Source organism: Juglans microcarpa x Juglans regia, chromosome 3S (genome assembly GCF_004785595.1).
Source record: "Juglans microcarpa x Juglans regia isolate MS1-56 chromosome 3S, Jm3101_v1.0, whole genome shotgun sequence".
Taxonomy (NCBI): domain Eukaryota; kingdom Viridiplantae; phylum Streptophyta; class Magnoliopsida; order Fagales; family Juglandaceae; genus Juglans; species Juglans microcarpa x Juglans regia.
The window spans coordinates 4733895-4750870 of NC_054599.1; the positions used below are offsets into that span (position 1 = coordinate 4733895).

General features: G+C 33.4%; 1 protein-coding gene across 1 annotated transcript; it reads left to right on the plus strand.

Annotated features, from left to right (window-relative positions):
* Nucleotides 1-13914: 13914 nt before the first annotated feature.
* Nucleotides 13915-16976, plus strand: LOC121258535 (WAT1-related protein At4g08300-like). Its single transcript, XM_041160071.1, has 7 exons — nt 13915-14215; nt 14393-14455; nt 15201-15317; nt 15587-15833; nt 15951-16109; nt 16250-16401; nt 16498-16976. The coding sequence occupies exons 1-7, from the start codon at nt 14001-14003 to the stop codon at nt 16769-16771; spliced, it is 1227 nt and encodes a 408-aa protein (XP_041016005.1). The 5' UTR covers nt 13915-14000; the 3' UTR covers nt 16772-16976.

The window sequence follows — 16976 nt, forward strand, 5'->3', positions numbered from 1 at the left end:
GAACGCCGCCGTCCCCAATCGTTCTAAAACTGATAATATACGTTAGAATGCCCTTCTTGTGCTGCCGTCGTAGCCATAATCACCATCCACGTCGAAGCCTCTTGCTCTCAAGTACGAGCACACTCATCAAAAGTTATTTTACCGTTTATTTTTATCGTTTTGTTGTTTTATTTAGTTTTTCTAAAAAAGTTGTATTTTTCATCGATAGACATCATAGGACACCACAAATCCACCGTAGGATGTTTAGAAATGAAGTATAGTATATGATTTGTTGAAGAAACCCATGGAATCATTCCATGAGTTTTCATGGCTACTGAGTTGACTCAGCCATGGCTCAGTTCGATTCAGTTTCCATTTGAACGCGATTGGCCTTCGTTCGAATGTATTAAGCAAAAACCCTAAAAATCGTTTGAACACTATTTATCCGTTCGAACGGCCTGAACCAAACACTATGGTGTCTATTTGAATACTATTGTGTTCGTTCGAACACTATTGTGTCCATTTGAGCACTATAGTATCCGTTCGAACATGTTCGAACAGTCAGAACCAATTAATTTATTTTAACTTATTAATTTATTTTTATCACATTTTTTTGTTCTATCAATTAATTTATTAAATTGATATTAGTATATAATTTAGTGAATATTTATTTATTACATTTTATCACTAATGTTGCATATATATTTTACTTTTTAAATTTTAAGTTGATAATAATGTCTCATAGAGGACGTAAGCATGGCAGATCAGGCAAACCTTACATCCAAACTATTTGAGAGATGTCTATTTTACTAGAGCGACAGGTGAAACTGTCTAATTTTGTAACTCTTATCTGAGAGGGTCATTCCCTACAATCAGTCTTCAACGGTCGTGGTTGGGCACCAATTCTAGATCAAAAAGAATAAGCATAAGAGTTCGTGTCCTATATTGACATCATCGCTGAGTTTTATAAAGAGCACAATGGTGCCAACCCAGATGACGGAGGAGAATATAGGATCTCTGTCCAAGGAGCTCCAGTTATATTTTCAGCAAACAGACTCGATGAATATCTCGGTATTACTAGATTGCACGATGCCTATCCGAACATGTTGACTAAAGAGTTTGATCCTTCAGGTGATACGGAGATGGCTCAAGATGAGGGATCAATTTACACATATGAGCTCGATACCCTCACTGATCATGAGATGAGGGACTTGATTGTTAGTCCAGATGCTCTTATGTATGATGGGATGAAATCCATCAAGTAGGCATATCTATCTAACATCTTCAAAATCATGAATCTGATTATCGTCAATAATATTGACCCTCGGCAGTTCAAAACCGAGGTTGGTATGGATCGAGTGAAATTTATGATACGAGTCAATCGTGACATTTCTATCGACCACGTAAGGTATATATTCGATAGAATTCGATCAGAGGTCAATGGGATACGTGTCGCTCGTGACATTCGGGATCCTAATCACCCGATTTTTGCTATATTCTAGGGTCGTGCCAGATGTTATCAAGCATGCACGGGGGCCAATGGGATAGATCAACAGCACCACCCTGTCACAAAGCACGGGACACTTGAGACTTCGTCTTCATGGACATGTTCCTGACCGGGTTGATATTCAGAAAGATGCACAGCTGGAAGATCCTAGAGTATCGGCTAGTGAGACATCCACATAGGCTGAGGCATCACACACATCTACTCGCGAGGAGATGGCTAATATACTGCATGCAGAGATCGGTGGACACACATCAGCGGTAATCGATGTAGTGCATACGGAGGTCCGTACTACAATGTCTGATCATGAGTTACGTACAGAGATTAATGGTAGCATATCCGAGTTATGTACAGAGATTAATGCTAGCATCTTTGAGTTACATACAGAGATTCATGCCATCACTACGACTCAGATCATGCTTAGTACTCGACTGACACAGGTAGAGACACGCTTAGCTACAGTCGAGGATGTGTGCAAAGAGCTGGGATCATAGTAGTTCCTATCTTTTATTTATATTTTTTTTATTTTTGGTATGGACAATATCAGGTGTTTTGTATATTTGATTTAATTATGAATTAAATCTTTTTTATCTTTTCTGAATTAATTATTAATTTATATTATGTGGTGTATGGATGATAAGTAGAACAACTTAATTAGTTTAACAATAATAAAATAAAATAAAATAATAATAATAAATAAAAAATAATTTTAAAATATGTAAAGTGGCATTCCTTTAACCACAGTTCACACACTTTATTTTACGTTCGAACATTTATTAGAGTTTGAATGTTTTTGCATGTTGTTCAAACGTTAAGTCAATGTTCCGCTAAATTTTTTCACTAAACGTGCCAAATTATTGTCCGACCGTATATAATTTCCGTTTGAATGTTCATTTTGTTACGTTTGAACGTTTTTTTATGGATGTTTGAATGGTTATCTTATTAGGGACAAAAATTTTCGCCCTAAAATATTTTGTTTCAACATGTTTGAACGGTAAACAACTTCTGTCATTTTTTAGGAAAGATATTCGAAATTCGTCCCTACATCTCATTTTTTGGAACGATTTTCATTTCATTCCAAACAAAAATTGTCCTAATAGCTCTTTTTTGTTGTAGTGTACTCTCATCCTATTTTCATCCCATCATGTAAGATGTGGCATATTTATCATCGTTAGATAATAGGAAAATTCTATCCACCACATGACTACCATCTCACTCTCATCCTACTATGTAAAATGTGGCACATGTATCATCATTGGATGATCTTTTATTTATTGGATGATTATTTATCATCCAATGATGATAAATGTATCACATCTTACATGGTGGGATGAAAATAGGGTAGGAGTATGCATGAGTATAGCATTACTCTTATCATCATTAGATGATAAAGAATCATCCAATAAAAGTCCATCAAATGGTAATAAATGTGCTATATCTTACATAGTATATATGATGATATAGTGAGATGATAGTGTAGTGTATAGAATTTTCTAATTAATTAATTTGAGACATATATAACTCATCACCACACACACACACACACACACACACACACACATATATATATATATATATATATATATATTTATATACACGTCCAATATTATATCATCATGTATAAGGAACCAAAAACAATTCATGTCTCTTTATGAATCCTCACATATATAGCTACTAGCTAGCAGTAACGACGTTTGACATGATATTTCTCTGTCTAGTGCATCTCATTCTCTACGTGGTGGGATTCGACCAACTTGATCATGTATTTCTCGTTGGAATCCAAGCATGAAAGCACCAACTTCGATTCTCCTAAACTAATTAGTTTGTCGCCCATATGTTCGTGCTTATTAATTTGGAACGTTAATTCATCAAGTAATGGTGAAAATCTCCTTTTAGTGATCTATATTATATTTATATTTATATATATATATATATATATATATTATGTTTTCACCACAATACTAGGTTATTGAAATCTCTGGATTGCTCAAGATTATAGATCGAATACAGCTACTTGGTAGCTAGAAATTAAGTTCTTTATAATAATGATTTCAAGTCGTTCTAATTGTAAAATTGACTAGTTTTTCAAGATATCTACATAATTAATAGTTAGGGATTATATATACATACATGCATACATACACATGTATACATGTATGGAAGTCAAGCATACCGTAAGTACTTAATTATGTGTTAATTACAATATATAATAGAAGAACATGGAGATAAAAAGATAGATAAATTGGATCCCCATTAATCCATTAGCAATTCGGACTAGTTTATAATTAATTAAGCTGATCAGTGGTTAACAAATGCTTGGTTTGTGGGATTATTAATGTTTTTTTCCCTTTTGTTGTAGTAGCTAGCTAGCTAATTGAAACTCAAGAAAAGAGAGTGACAGAAAATATAGTATACTAATTCTACAAGGAAAACAGATTTTTGTGACTAATTTATTGCAATTAAAAGACTATTTGTAACTAGTTTTAATTGTAAATAGTCATTTCACTGGAATTAACTAGTTGTAAATAAGCAGTTTTTTTATAGTATTCGTAGTTAATCTGATATTGTTTTTAGATGGCTGCCTAGACACCACATGAATGTAGTTCATGAACATGTATGTGTGTGTATATATATATATATATATATATATATATATAAAAGCTGATCTTATTTTTAATTCTCTTCTTTTGGATGAGTACAAGTTTGGAAAATTACTACAGCCACGTCATCTTGAACATCCCCAAGTGAGTTTGAGGTCAAGTAGTACTATTGATTAAAATCCCCAAGTGAGTGGTTCGTCGAGCTGAGTAGTACTACTCAAAGACAATATATATCTGATTTTATAGAAATTAAATATTAATGGTGCATCGATCCTGTCCATATTAATCTTCGCATGCATGTGCATGCAGCTAGCATGCCTAGCTACTACCGGAAAACGTACACCACACATGCAAACCTCACATGCATGATCACGATAAAGCACTCAACCTAATTTCTAGTATTTGGTGGCCATTGAATCGAATCCCCGCCCACTTCCCTAATTTCTAGTGTACGTACGTATACACTCTTCCCTCATTATCATCGATCTCTTTATATTAACCTTTCTTTACAGTGATTCCAAGAATAATAGAGGAATATTATCATTCCGATATAGATTTCATAATTAAACATGACTTTCTACATTTCAAGATCATAAAGATAGACATATCACCACTTGCTTCAAAAACCTTATAAACTGAAGGAAAGAAGTAGAGTTAATTATTTATATTATATCACGTGTGGGTCAGACTCTCCCTTAATGAGTGTGGCCAATATGTAGAATATTTAATTAAATTGAGTTGAGAGTAGAGTCATGGTTGGAACTCAGTACCTCTGCTTTGATATTATGTGAAATCATTATTTATCCCAAAAACTTAATTAAACTGATAGGAGGGGATAGATTTAATTATTTATATTATATTCTTAACAACAATCAACATTTAATATTTTGGAATCCTATATATGTTGTATCCATCTCCCTTAGAAAATATTTGAGACAAAAATTTGTAGGAAATCATCATCCATAATATTCATTCTAAATTTTATCATTTTCATTTACACTAATGACACTACAACAGAAAGGCTCTTTTGGGACAAAAATTAAGATATATTGGGATGAAAATCACCATTTCGTCTCAAAAAATATCTTTTGGGACGAAATTGAAGAAAACCGTTCGAACAGGAATTTCTTTTGTCACGGTTGAAATTCGCCCCAAAATATCGTTGAACTGAAACAATTTTAAGTTCGAACAGTAGTAATGTGTTTGAACGATTGCAAAATACGTTTGAACAAAAATAAATTCGTTTAAACGGTATGAATTTAGCTCTGCATTCGAACGTTAAAGGGTCAGATCGAACGGTATAGGGGTTTGAACGGTACGGTATAAGTTATATTCGAACACTAAGGAAATAAATGACGTTCAAACGTCGTGTGATTGTTCGAACTATAATAAAATAAATTGCGTTCGAACATTATGTTTACGTTCAAACCCTATGAGCGTTCGAACGATAACTATTTTATTTAAAGTCAATAATAGAAAACCAAATAGACATTCATAATATTTGAAAAAATGCATTAGAAACTATTTAACACTCACAAAAGTTTTATAATAAGTGCGAACTAAATAAATAACCGTGACACTGACATTGTTCGTACATAAATAGATAATCCCAAAATATGTATGCAAAAAACCATCAGTTGCTTGGAGGCCTATACTGTTGCATAAGCTGCTACATTTGGAGTTGCATTTGTCTTCTAAACTCTTCTTGTTGTTCTTCATGTTGTTTGAGGTGCATCTCTATATCTGCTTGTTTTGCCAATTAAGTCTCTAACTCATGCTGTCTTGCAGTCAATTCTTCGATTCTAGAATTCGCATTCTCTAGCGCTATAAAAGTCATAGATGCAAACCCAGAAGAAGAGGAAGAGGGAGAAGGCCTTACACAGTGATCCAAACCTCTCAAATATCCTAAACGTTGACCCAGGACTTGTGTAAAAATATCAATATCACTTGTTGAGGAATTTTGATCTGACGCAGATTCAGCACGTATGGCAACCATTTTAACCTAGACATATATAAGATAAAGAATTAATATCGTCATAAATATTCTAATATATTTAATTAAAACAAGCTATAATACTTACATAATTTTTATGGACATCAGGATAAGTCCACTCTCCATTACGATCGCTGTGCGATGCAGCATATAATTTTGTCATATCATAATTGGTATCTGAATCTTGCTACAATAAATATGTTAAGATATAAAGTCATTATGATTCATCCAAATAATTAACTATATCCAATAAAAAAAATAGCAATACCAATTTCTTAAAGAGGCGATGGAAAGATCTTGAGCCTGCATGATGATTAATCTTCAATTTTGATCTATTTGTTTTGTTTATAGAACTTCACTCCTGCAAAAAAATTGAAAATATTATGAAACGAAATGACAAATAGGAAAAGTAAACTAATTAAATTTAATTATACCTAATATGATGGATCATCAAACATGTCACGAAGTTTTTTCCACTCAGAAGGTCGGACATCCTAAAAAGGATGTTAGCGTGCATCTTCCTTCTTCTCAAACTTATTATAATGTTCATGACACATCGCCTTATATTTGCGGAATGCATTACCCATAAGCTCTTCCAAAAGTCTTACGCTCATCTCTCCAACCAAAATTTAATTCGAAATCATCCTTAAAAAAATAGTCACAAACACATTATCATTTATAATATTCTAAATTTAAGTAAAATATAGAAATTTATTCTACAAAATCAATGTTTTAAACATTACCAAACAACGCTTCTTGATAAGCTATTTAACATCTTGGGAGACTTTCTTCCATGAAGTCGTTGCCAAATATGCGTAAGTTCATGTAAGAGCACCACATACGATGCAAGCCAAGCTGCTGGTTGTCATTCACCCCCGGTATATTCGTCAGGAATATTAACCTTGATCTTACCCATTTTACAATATTTTTCCAACATCACCCCTCTAAAGGTACCTCGACCTTGACGAGATTGTACTGTAGACTCTATAAAATATAATATTGTAATCAATTTCATTTATATATCTATTATAAGACCTTAATTAATAAATTTTATGAGTATTAGATTTTTACCTTGTTCTGTAGAGTCAATCTCTAATGGTGAGTCTGAAGGAGAGCTAGGAACAGGTGGAGATGGGTGTCAAACTTCCTTCCTCTTTGGCGACATAATTTCAAACTATTGATACATTCAATAGGTAAAATATTTGTCATCAAGTGTAATGTTAATATATAATTGGTCAATCATAATCTGTATTAGTTTCATTTGACAATTCGCTCTTAGCATCTATAGATACTTCAGATGATTCAACATTTTCCTCAACTGTCGCATCAACAATTTCAGCCTCAATACCTTCTCTATTTAATGGAATCATCTCATACTGGTTCAAATCCATAAACAAATTTAAGACAGGTTGACTCTCTTGGTATGCTTCTTGAGTAGAAGGGTCATCTTCTTCTTCATCTTGTCTTTTCGCCTGAGGGATAACATCATATATATTTTTTGAAGAATATTTTTGTACTACTCGCCATTGATTTCCTAACTTCGGGTCATCTAAGTAGAATACTTGAGATGTTTGAGAAGCCAAAATAAAAGGATCATCTTCATGCCATTTTTTTTATGTATTAACATTCAAAAAATATTCATCATCACGGACTCCAGTTCGAGGATTGCTTAAATCTCACCGATCACATTTAAATAGATACACCGCAAGCTCTCCCAAATATTTCATTCTAATTATATCGACAATAACCCCATAGAAATCAATATTTTCTCCATCATGACATCTTTCGACTAGGACATCATTATTTTGGATTTTCTTATAACAATCTCAATCCATTGTGTGATACCTATTTTCTCAAGAAATACATGAAGAATATTGAGCAGCGCTTCTCGATGGGCCACGCGACAATGCATACAATTCATCCGATATATATCTGTCACATCCAACAAAATTTCGACAGCATCTCCTCATAGTTCTCCAAATATACTCGTTTGGTTGTGTGGATTGACGATTAACATGCCATTACACCATCATCGAAACTGCATATATGAAGAACAAGGGATGAATCTACTAAAATCATAATGTTGGACGACAATAGATATAGTTCAATAGTTTGCGAGAATGATCTTACAATCCAAAACACTGTCCACTCTAGACAATTCAAGAGTTATCAATTAAGCATTCATCCGGATTGATAACTCTCGAACGGGTCTAAGGTTTATTTTAATGAACAAACAATACAATATATGCTAATATATGTCAAACAATAACAACATATTATTTATACAACAAAAACATAATTAGTATGTATTATTTAAAGATTTAATAGTATTTTAATTTAAATATTAATTTTATTAATTTAGAATTAACTATTTAAGTGTTATTAAATCCTAACTATTTGTATTTTAATTTAAAGATTTAGTAGTATTTTAATTTACAAACTTCATTTTATTAATTTAGAATTAAGTATTTAAATATTATTAAATCTTAACTATTTGTATTTTAATTTAAAGATTTAAAAATATTTTAATTTAAATACTTAATTTTATTAATTTTGAATTAACTATTTAAGTGTTATGAAATCCTAACTATTTGTATTTTAATTTAAATATTTAGTAGTCTTTTAATTTACAAACTTAATTTTATTAATTTAGAATTAACTATTTAAGTGTTATTAAATCCTAACTATTTGTATTTTAATTTAAAGATTTAGTAGTACATATAATTTACAAACTTCATTTTATTAATTTAGAATTAAGTATTTAAGTATTACTAAATCTTAACTATTTGTATTTTAATTTGAAGATTTAATAGTATTTTAATTTAACTATTTGTATTTTTATTAATTTAGAATTAATTATTTAAGTGTTATTAAATCCTAACTATTTGTATTTTAATTTAAAGATTTAGTAGTACATATAATTTACAACTATCCTTATATATTTGTATTCTAATTGTAAATACATTGATGTATAGTTTACATTCGAACGGTGCTAAACTATGTTCGAACATAACATACACTTTCGAACGGTAAGACTAACCCGTTCAAACAGATTCATTCTAGATTTCAGTCGTTTTCAACAACGGAAAATCCCATTAATCACGAACTCACATCAACACAAACAACAATATCAAGAGCATACAAATTTTCAACATTGCAAAATATTATAGTCAAATCAAAATGAGAATATAAAAAGCATACCTGAATTTTTGGAGATGAAAAGGCAAGGAGATTAGATTATATGCGGTGCGAAGGAGCTCCCCAACAAATAGTAATCCGAGAATAATTGAGTGAAATGAAAACTCTTTTGAGTTTGGGGGCTAGATTGAGGAAGAATTATACTTGGTGTTGCGAAGGGTCTCTGTTTCATAAGAGACTGAGAGTGGCGCGCGAGAGGAGAGCAAGATTGTGAGGTCTATCGTGTATTTACAGAAGATTTCCTATTTGAATTGTTATTTACTAACCATTCAAACGTGAAAATATATAGCGGGAAAAAATTCCCTCCTAAATTTTCACGTTTGAACGTATAAATAGCATGTTCGAACGATAATGGATGCATTCTCATTAACCGTTCAAACGTTTAATGTTAACAGTTCTTGGTAAATGTTTACTAATATTTTTTTTTACACTATACCTTCAAATAAAAAAATAACATTAATATATAAAGACATACTAGATGATAATATAGTTTAGTAACATTGTAATATCATCTTATAATATATAATTGATAGTGTCATCTAATTAGACTATAACTAAAATATATTATGTTAATATATTAGACTATATATATAACATATATATAGTATCATATATAATGTCATCTATAGTACTAGCACATAGAGTGTCATCTAATTAGACTATAACACAAATATATTATGTTAATATATTAGAATATATATATATATATATAACATATATATAGTATCATATATAGTGTCATCTAATTAGACTATAACTAAAATATATTATGTTAATATATTAGACTATATATATAACATATATATTGTATCATATATAATGTCATCTATAGTACTAGCATATATAGTGTCATCTAATTAGACTATAACACAAATATATTATGTTAATATATTAGACTATATATATAACATATATGTAATATCATATATAGTGTCATCTAATTAGACTATAACACAAATATATTATGTTAATATATTAGACTATATATATATAACATATATATAGTATCATATATAGTGTCATCTAGTTAAACTATAACACAAATATATTATGTTAATATATTAGACTATATATATAACATATATGTAATATCATATATAGTGTCATCTAATTAGACTATAACTAAAATATATTATGTTAATATATAAGACTATATATAACATATATATAGTGTCATCTAATTAGACTATAACACAAATATATTATGTTAATATATTAGACTATATATATAACATATATATAGTATCATAGATAGTGTCATTTAATTAAACCATAACTAAAATATAATATGTTAATATATTAGACTATATAAATAACATATATATAGTATCATATATAGTGTCATCTAATTAGACTATAACTAAAATATAATATGTTAATATATTAGTATAATATTTAAATGTATTGAAGTAAACCGTTCGAACGTCTTTTAACCGTTCGAACGGTATTGCATAAATAAGTTCTCGCGGACGGTCATTTTCACGGACATTCGAATTATTAACAAAACTTCATTTTCTCCAAGTGAACCGTCCATTTCCGCCGTTTAAAGCCATCGTCGCCACCGCGAATAATACCCAGTCAAAGCCTCTTCCTCTAAGCACTGGTATGCTATTTTTCTAACCATTTTACCGTTTAAATTTAGGTTTTTGTTGAATTATTCGTTTAAATTAGGATAAAATAATTTATCCATCAATATTCACCGTAGATTTGCTTAAATCAATTGTAAGAAGGTTTATTTAAGTCTCTTTGTATTAGTTTGTTGAAAAATCGATAGAATCGAATAATTCCATGGATTTCAATAGCTGAGTCAACTCAGCGTAGTCGTTGAGTTCCATTCGCATACCGTTCGAACGCTGGTTAGGACGTTCGAACGATACTAACCAAACAAGTAGTATATTGTTCGAACGTTGTTTTATACGTTCAAACGGTATACAAGCCAAACAGGTTTGCATACCGTTCGAACACTATTTTAAGTGTTCGAACGGTATAATTAATTTTAGTAATATTAGTGAATTGATGTTTTTATTCCGTATTGTAGTTTTATTAAATATTAACGAGAATAGATATTATATTATAATTAAATTAATATAGAAATTTATCACATTTTGTTAAATATTTAATTTCTATTAATATTAATCTAATTAATATTAAATAATGTGATATTATTTTTATAAAATTATGTTGTTCACAATGTCTCACTTTATTAAATTACTATTCGTATGTAATTTAGTGATTAGTTATTTATTCTATTTTTATAGTTAATGTTGTATTGATAAACTCTTTAATTGTAAATTTCAGATTAATTAAAATGTCTTCTTCTAGGGCGGAACGTAAGCGACGTAATCCAGCTGAGACAATTATCAGTCCAGGCAGGGAGAGGACTGTTTCACTAGAGCGACAAGTGAAGTTTTCTGACTTCCAGAGTCTTGTCTGTAAGGTCATTCCCTGCCATCAGTCTTCAACGATCGTGGCTGGGAACCTATCTTAGATGAGCGGGAGGAATCATGAGAGACCATCTCCTATATTGACATTGTTTCTGAGTTCTATAGAGAGCTCGATGATGCCAGCCCAAATGACGGAGGGGCATACAGGATCTCTGTCCAAGGAGTTTCAGTTGTATTTTCACAGGATGGACTCGCTGAGCATCTCGGTATTCCTAGGTTGCCAAATGCATATCCGAACGTGGTGCCTAGAGAGTCTGATCCTTCAACTGAGGAGAAGACAGCTGAGGAGGAGGCACCAGTTTATACATATGAGGTCGATATCCTTGTTGATCATGAGGTGAGGGATTTGGTTGTTGGTCTAGATGCTCCCCCGTATGACGGGACAAAGAGCATCAAGCAGGCAGATCTATCTTCTTTCTTCAACATCCTGAATTTGATAATCGCCAACAATATTGACTCTTGGCAGCACAAGACAGAGGTTGGCATTGACCGGACGAAATTTATGATACGAGTCGCTCGTGATATTCCTATCGACCTGGTGGGGTATATATCGATAGGATTTGATCAGAGTCCCAGTACATTTCGATGGATATATTGTCATTCGGGATCCTGATCACCCGATTTCTGCTATTTGCCGGTGTCGTGCCTGATGTTGCCGAGCGTAAAAGGGAGCCGATGGGACCGATCAACAGCACCACCCTCTCATGCAGCATGGGACACTCGAGACTGCATCTTCGTGGACATGTTCCAAACCTGATTGATCATGTTCCAGACCCGATTGATCATCAGAGAGATGCACAGTCGGGAGATCATGGAGTATCAACCGTTGGGACATCCAGACAGACCGAGACATCAGTACACAACGCTACTCGTGAGGACATGGCCGAGGTCGTGCGTGCAGCAATCAGCGGACAAACATCAGCGTTGATTGATGCAGTGCGTATGGAGGTCCGTTCTGCTATATCTAAGTTTTGTACATAGATTACTGGTACCATCTTTGAGTTACGTACGAAGTTTGATGCCATGTCTGTGACTCAGGTCACCATCAGTACTCGACTGACACAGATAGAGGAACGCTTAGCTGCAATCGAGGAAGTGTGCAAAGAGTTGGGGTCTTAGTACTTTTTATCTTTTATTTATTTTTTTTTTTTAGAATGGAAAATATTTAGTGTTTTATAAATTTAGTATTTAATTATGAATTAGTATTAGTTTATATTTTCTAAACTAATTATTGATTGATATTATTCATATTATTTAATTGATAAATTTTTTTATAATTACTAGTTAATATAAATATAAATCTCTAAAAAAAACATATGATCACCGTTCGAACCATACAAATAACGTTCGAACAGTATTGATTCATCATTCGAAGGGTGAATATTGTACGTTCGAATGGTAGATCAATTTCCCCCTATAATAATGTTACTTAACGCGCCAAATTGCACATTCGAACAGTGCTGATTTATCATTCGAACGATGAAATTGTACGTTCGAATGTAGAGCAATTTTCCTCTATAATAATTCTACTTAACGCGCCAAAATGTACGTTCAAACAGTGCTGATTAATCATTCGAACGGTGAAAATTGTACGTTCAAATGGTAGAACAATTTCCCGCTATAATAATATTACTTAACGCGCCAAAATGTAAAACTTTACATTCGAACGGTTTCATTATTATGGACAAAATATTTCGTCTCTAATTATCCCGTTCGAATGCGTTCGAACGATTTTGTTCTTCCGTCATTTTTTTGGGATGAAATCTAAAATTTGTCCCTAAATCTTACTTTTTGGGATGATTTTCATTTCGTTCCAAAAGAAAATTGTCCCAAAAAGTCTTTTTTGTTGTAGTGTGATATGTTATAATTTAAAGTGATTTTTCGTTAAAGTGGTTATTAACGTATGAAATCACTTAATTAAAAGAATTCCACGTCATTTGCTATATATGATTGAAGATGGGAAAATTAAAGATGAGAATAGTATTGATCCTTGGAATTATTATATCATGTGATGCTGGTTTTGTACAACAAATTAAGGAGGAAAGAAAGAAAAATAGTCGATGCATGTAGTTAATGGATAAGGGAATTATCTGAGATCAGACAGGAAATGCCTTGGAAAGGTATTGGAGCTGTGAATAAAGGGAGTCCTGCCTTTATTTTTACTTTGTCATGTCTATATAAGCAGGCTCTCTCATTTTCTTGCTGACACAGATATAGAGATCAGAAAGAAGCGATTGTCTGTGTGAGAGAGAGAGAGTGTGTGTGTATCAGACGTCAAAGAGATGGAAGACAAAAGGGCTGCGGGTGTCATGTCTTGCCTAGAACTAAGAAAGGCGAAACCTTACTTGGCCATGGTCTTCTTGCAGTTTGGATATGCAGGAATGTACATCGTCTCCATGGTCTCTTTGAAGCGAGGCATGAGTCACTACGTCCTTGCAACTTACCGTCACGTAGTTGCCACGATATTGATTGCTCCCTTTGCAGTTGTTTTTGAAAGGTACTCTCTCTCTCTCTCTCTCTCTCTCTCTCTCTCTCTCTCTCTCTCTCTCTCTCACTATACACGCACGCACGCACGCACTTTTGCGGTGCATCATCATCTTCCTCTGCAATATGTTGCTATATATAGAAATATGACCAATTAATTATATATGTTGTTTTCTTCTTTTTTTTATAGGAAAATACGACCAAAAATGACTCTGCCGATCTTCCTAAGAATTGTGGCGCTCGGTTTCTTGGAGTAATGCTCTAAACACCTTGTTTATATATATATGCATAAATGCTTCTATATGCATGTCTTTGAGTATCTGTGATCGATAAAACGTACTATACATGCTTAGTTTTTTGCCAAGTGATCGTACTAATTAAATTAACGCGCGCGCGCGCGCATATTCTTATTTTCTTATAGAGAATGCATATAAAAAAACCAACTATTGATTGTTGCGAACACCAACTGGAATATTGATCGGATTAGCTAGAGATCGACCTTACACCATTTTATGTATATGATCTTCACTAATTACTGGCGACTGAACAATATTCTTTTATCTTACGTACTCATGTAGGGAGGCCAAGAGAAAATACCGAGTGAAGTGCAGGGCATATATATAATTAATCTTAGACGTTTATGTTTTCTTCTTTTTTTTCCTAGCTCCCTTCTTTATTTCTTTCCTTTTTGCCTTAAATATTTTATTTAGAGAGAGATTCTGCCATTTCAAAGGCATGACATGATCACTTAACAATCGTAGCATTCTGCATGAACTGATGCGCGCGCGCGCGCATCAAACAAGAGTGATATTTTGCAAATACGGCCAGTTGCTCGACAGAATGTAATAGTTACAACTTCCACTCTATGGGACGTTTGATTCTTTTTTTTGGCAATGAAAGTCAACTGTTAGCCAGAAAACTAAGAGCCAGCAAAACATTTAAAGGCTTAGCCATTAATATTAATGCTGGTATATATGCCAATCTTTATAACCATGTAGGCCGGTGCTCGATCAGAACTTCTATTATCTGGGAATGAAGACCACCTCAGCAACATTTGCATCTGCCACTATAAATATGCTCCCCGCCTTAACCTTCATAATGGCGATCATGTTCAGGTACAAAGCTGTTTAATTCAACTCATGTCTCATTCACATGGTAAATGTAAAGTTACTTTTAGCGTGTTAAGAGCCAGCAACTGGCCAGCCGGGACTACATGGGCAACAAAACATATATATGCAAAAGTAAAAGCCCAGGCGGGAAATTTTAATGGGAAAGAAACTGAAAAAACAAACTTCCATATATATGCATTTATCAATAATGATTGCAGACCGGGACATCAGCCTGAAAAACATGTCATGTAATCGATCATTTTGTCATTAATCAGGTTAGAGACAGTGAATTTCAAGAAGTTACATAGTGTAGCCAAGGTGGTGGGCACAGTAATCACGGTCATGGGAGCCATGGTCATGACTTTGTACAAAGGCCCCATCATCGATTTCATGAAGGGGAGAGCACATGAAAGCCACCACAAAACTAGCACCCAGTCCTCCGGGGATGATCAGCATTTGGTCACTGGCACCTTAATGCTCCTAGCCAGTTGCAGTTGCTGGGCCGGTTTCTTCATATGGCAAGTGCGTAAAGTAGCAAGTAAATATTAGTGTTAATTATTCGGAATCCATGATTTTGACATACATTTTTTTGGTGAAATTAATATTTGAGAATTGTGGTCCTTGTGATTCTATGATCAGTCGTTTACGTTGAAGAAGTACCCGGCTGAGCTGTCTCTCACAGCATGGATATGCTTAATGGGCATGGTGGAAGGTGCAATCGTGACGCTTGTGATGGAACGTAACCTCACTGTCTGGGCTATTGGCTGGGATTCAAGGCTCATTGCCGCTGTTTACTCTGTAAGCACCAATTAATTAAGTTTTAGCATAATTAACAAAAATACTAAAGACAACAAGCTAGCTAGGGGCAACGTTAATGCATGAATATTTCAAGTACACTACTAATTAATTAAGCCTGCGGCCTTCTGTAATATATGTAGGGGGTAGTTTGCTCTGGAATCGCATATTATGTACAAGGAGTTGTAAGCAGAGAACGAGGCCCTGTGTTCGTCACGACTTTCAGTCCACTGTGCATGATCATCACTGCCGTTCTAGGCCTCATCGTTTTAGCTGAGCAAATCCACCTTGGAAGGTATATACGTACATATATGTGTGTGTGTGTGTGTGTCTTGATTTTCATGTGTTGATTAAAGACACATAATAAGTTTGTTGATGTGCTGTGCTACAGTGTAATTGGAGCCATTGTCATAGTACTGGGGCTTTACACAGTGGTGTGGGGTAAAAGCAAAGATATTCTTCCAAACTCAAAAGGTATCGTAGCCGATGAGAAAGGAACCTCCCAGGAGTTGCCAATCACAGTCGACGTGACCAGTGCTAATAGATCATCATCAATCGCCAGTATTGATCACATCAACAAAGATGTAGTTGCCGGGGTGTCAAAGATTCCAGCAGCATTAACAGTCCCCCCATCACTAGGGACGTTCTTTAATTTGAGAGATTGATCTTTAATTATTTACAAATCATGATGACTCTTTCTGATCTTCGTCTCCAAGTACTAGGACTCATAGATGCATGCATATATATTGCGTGCGCGCGCTTTAAATATATATGTATGTTTTGAATTTTGAAGTTCGTCGAGATCGATTATAGATAATTACGATCGATGTGAGACATGAAAATAAGCGATTATATAGAACTATTATATAT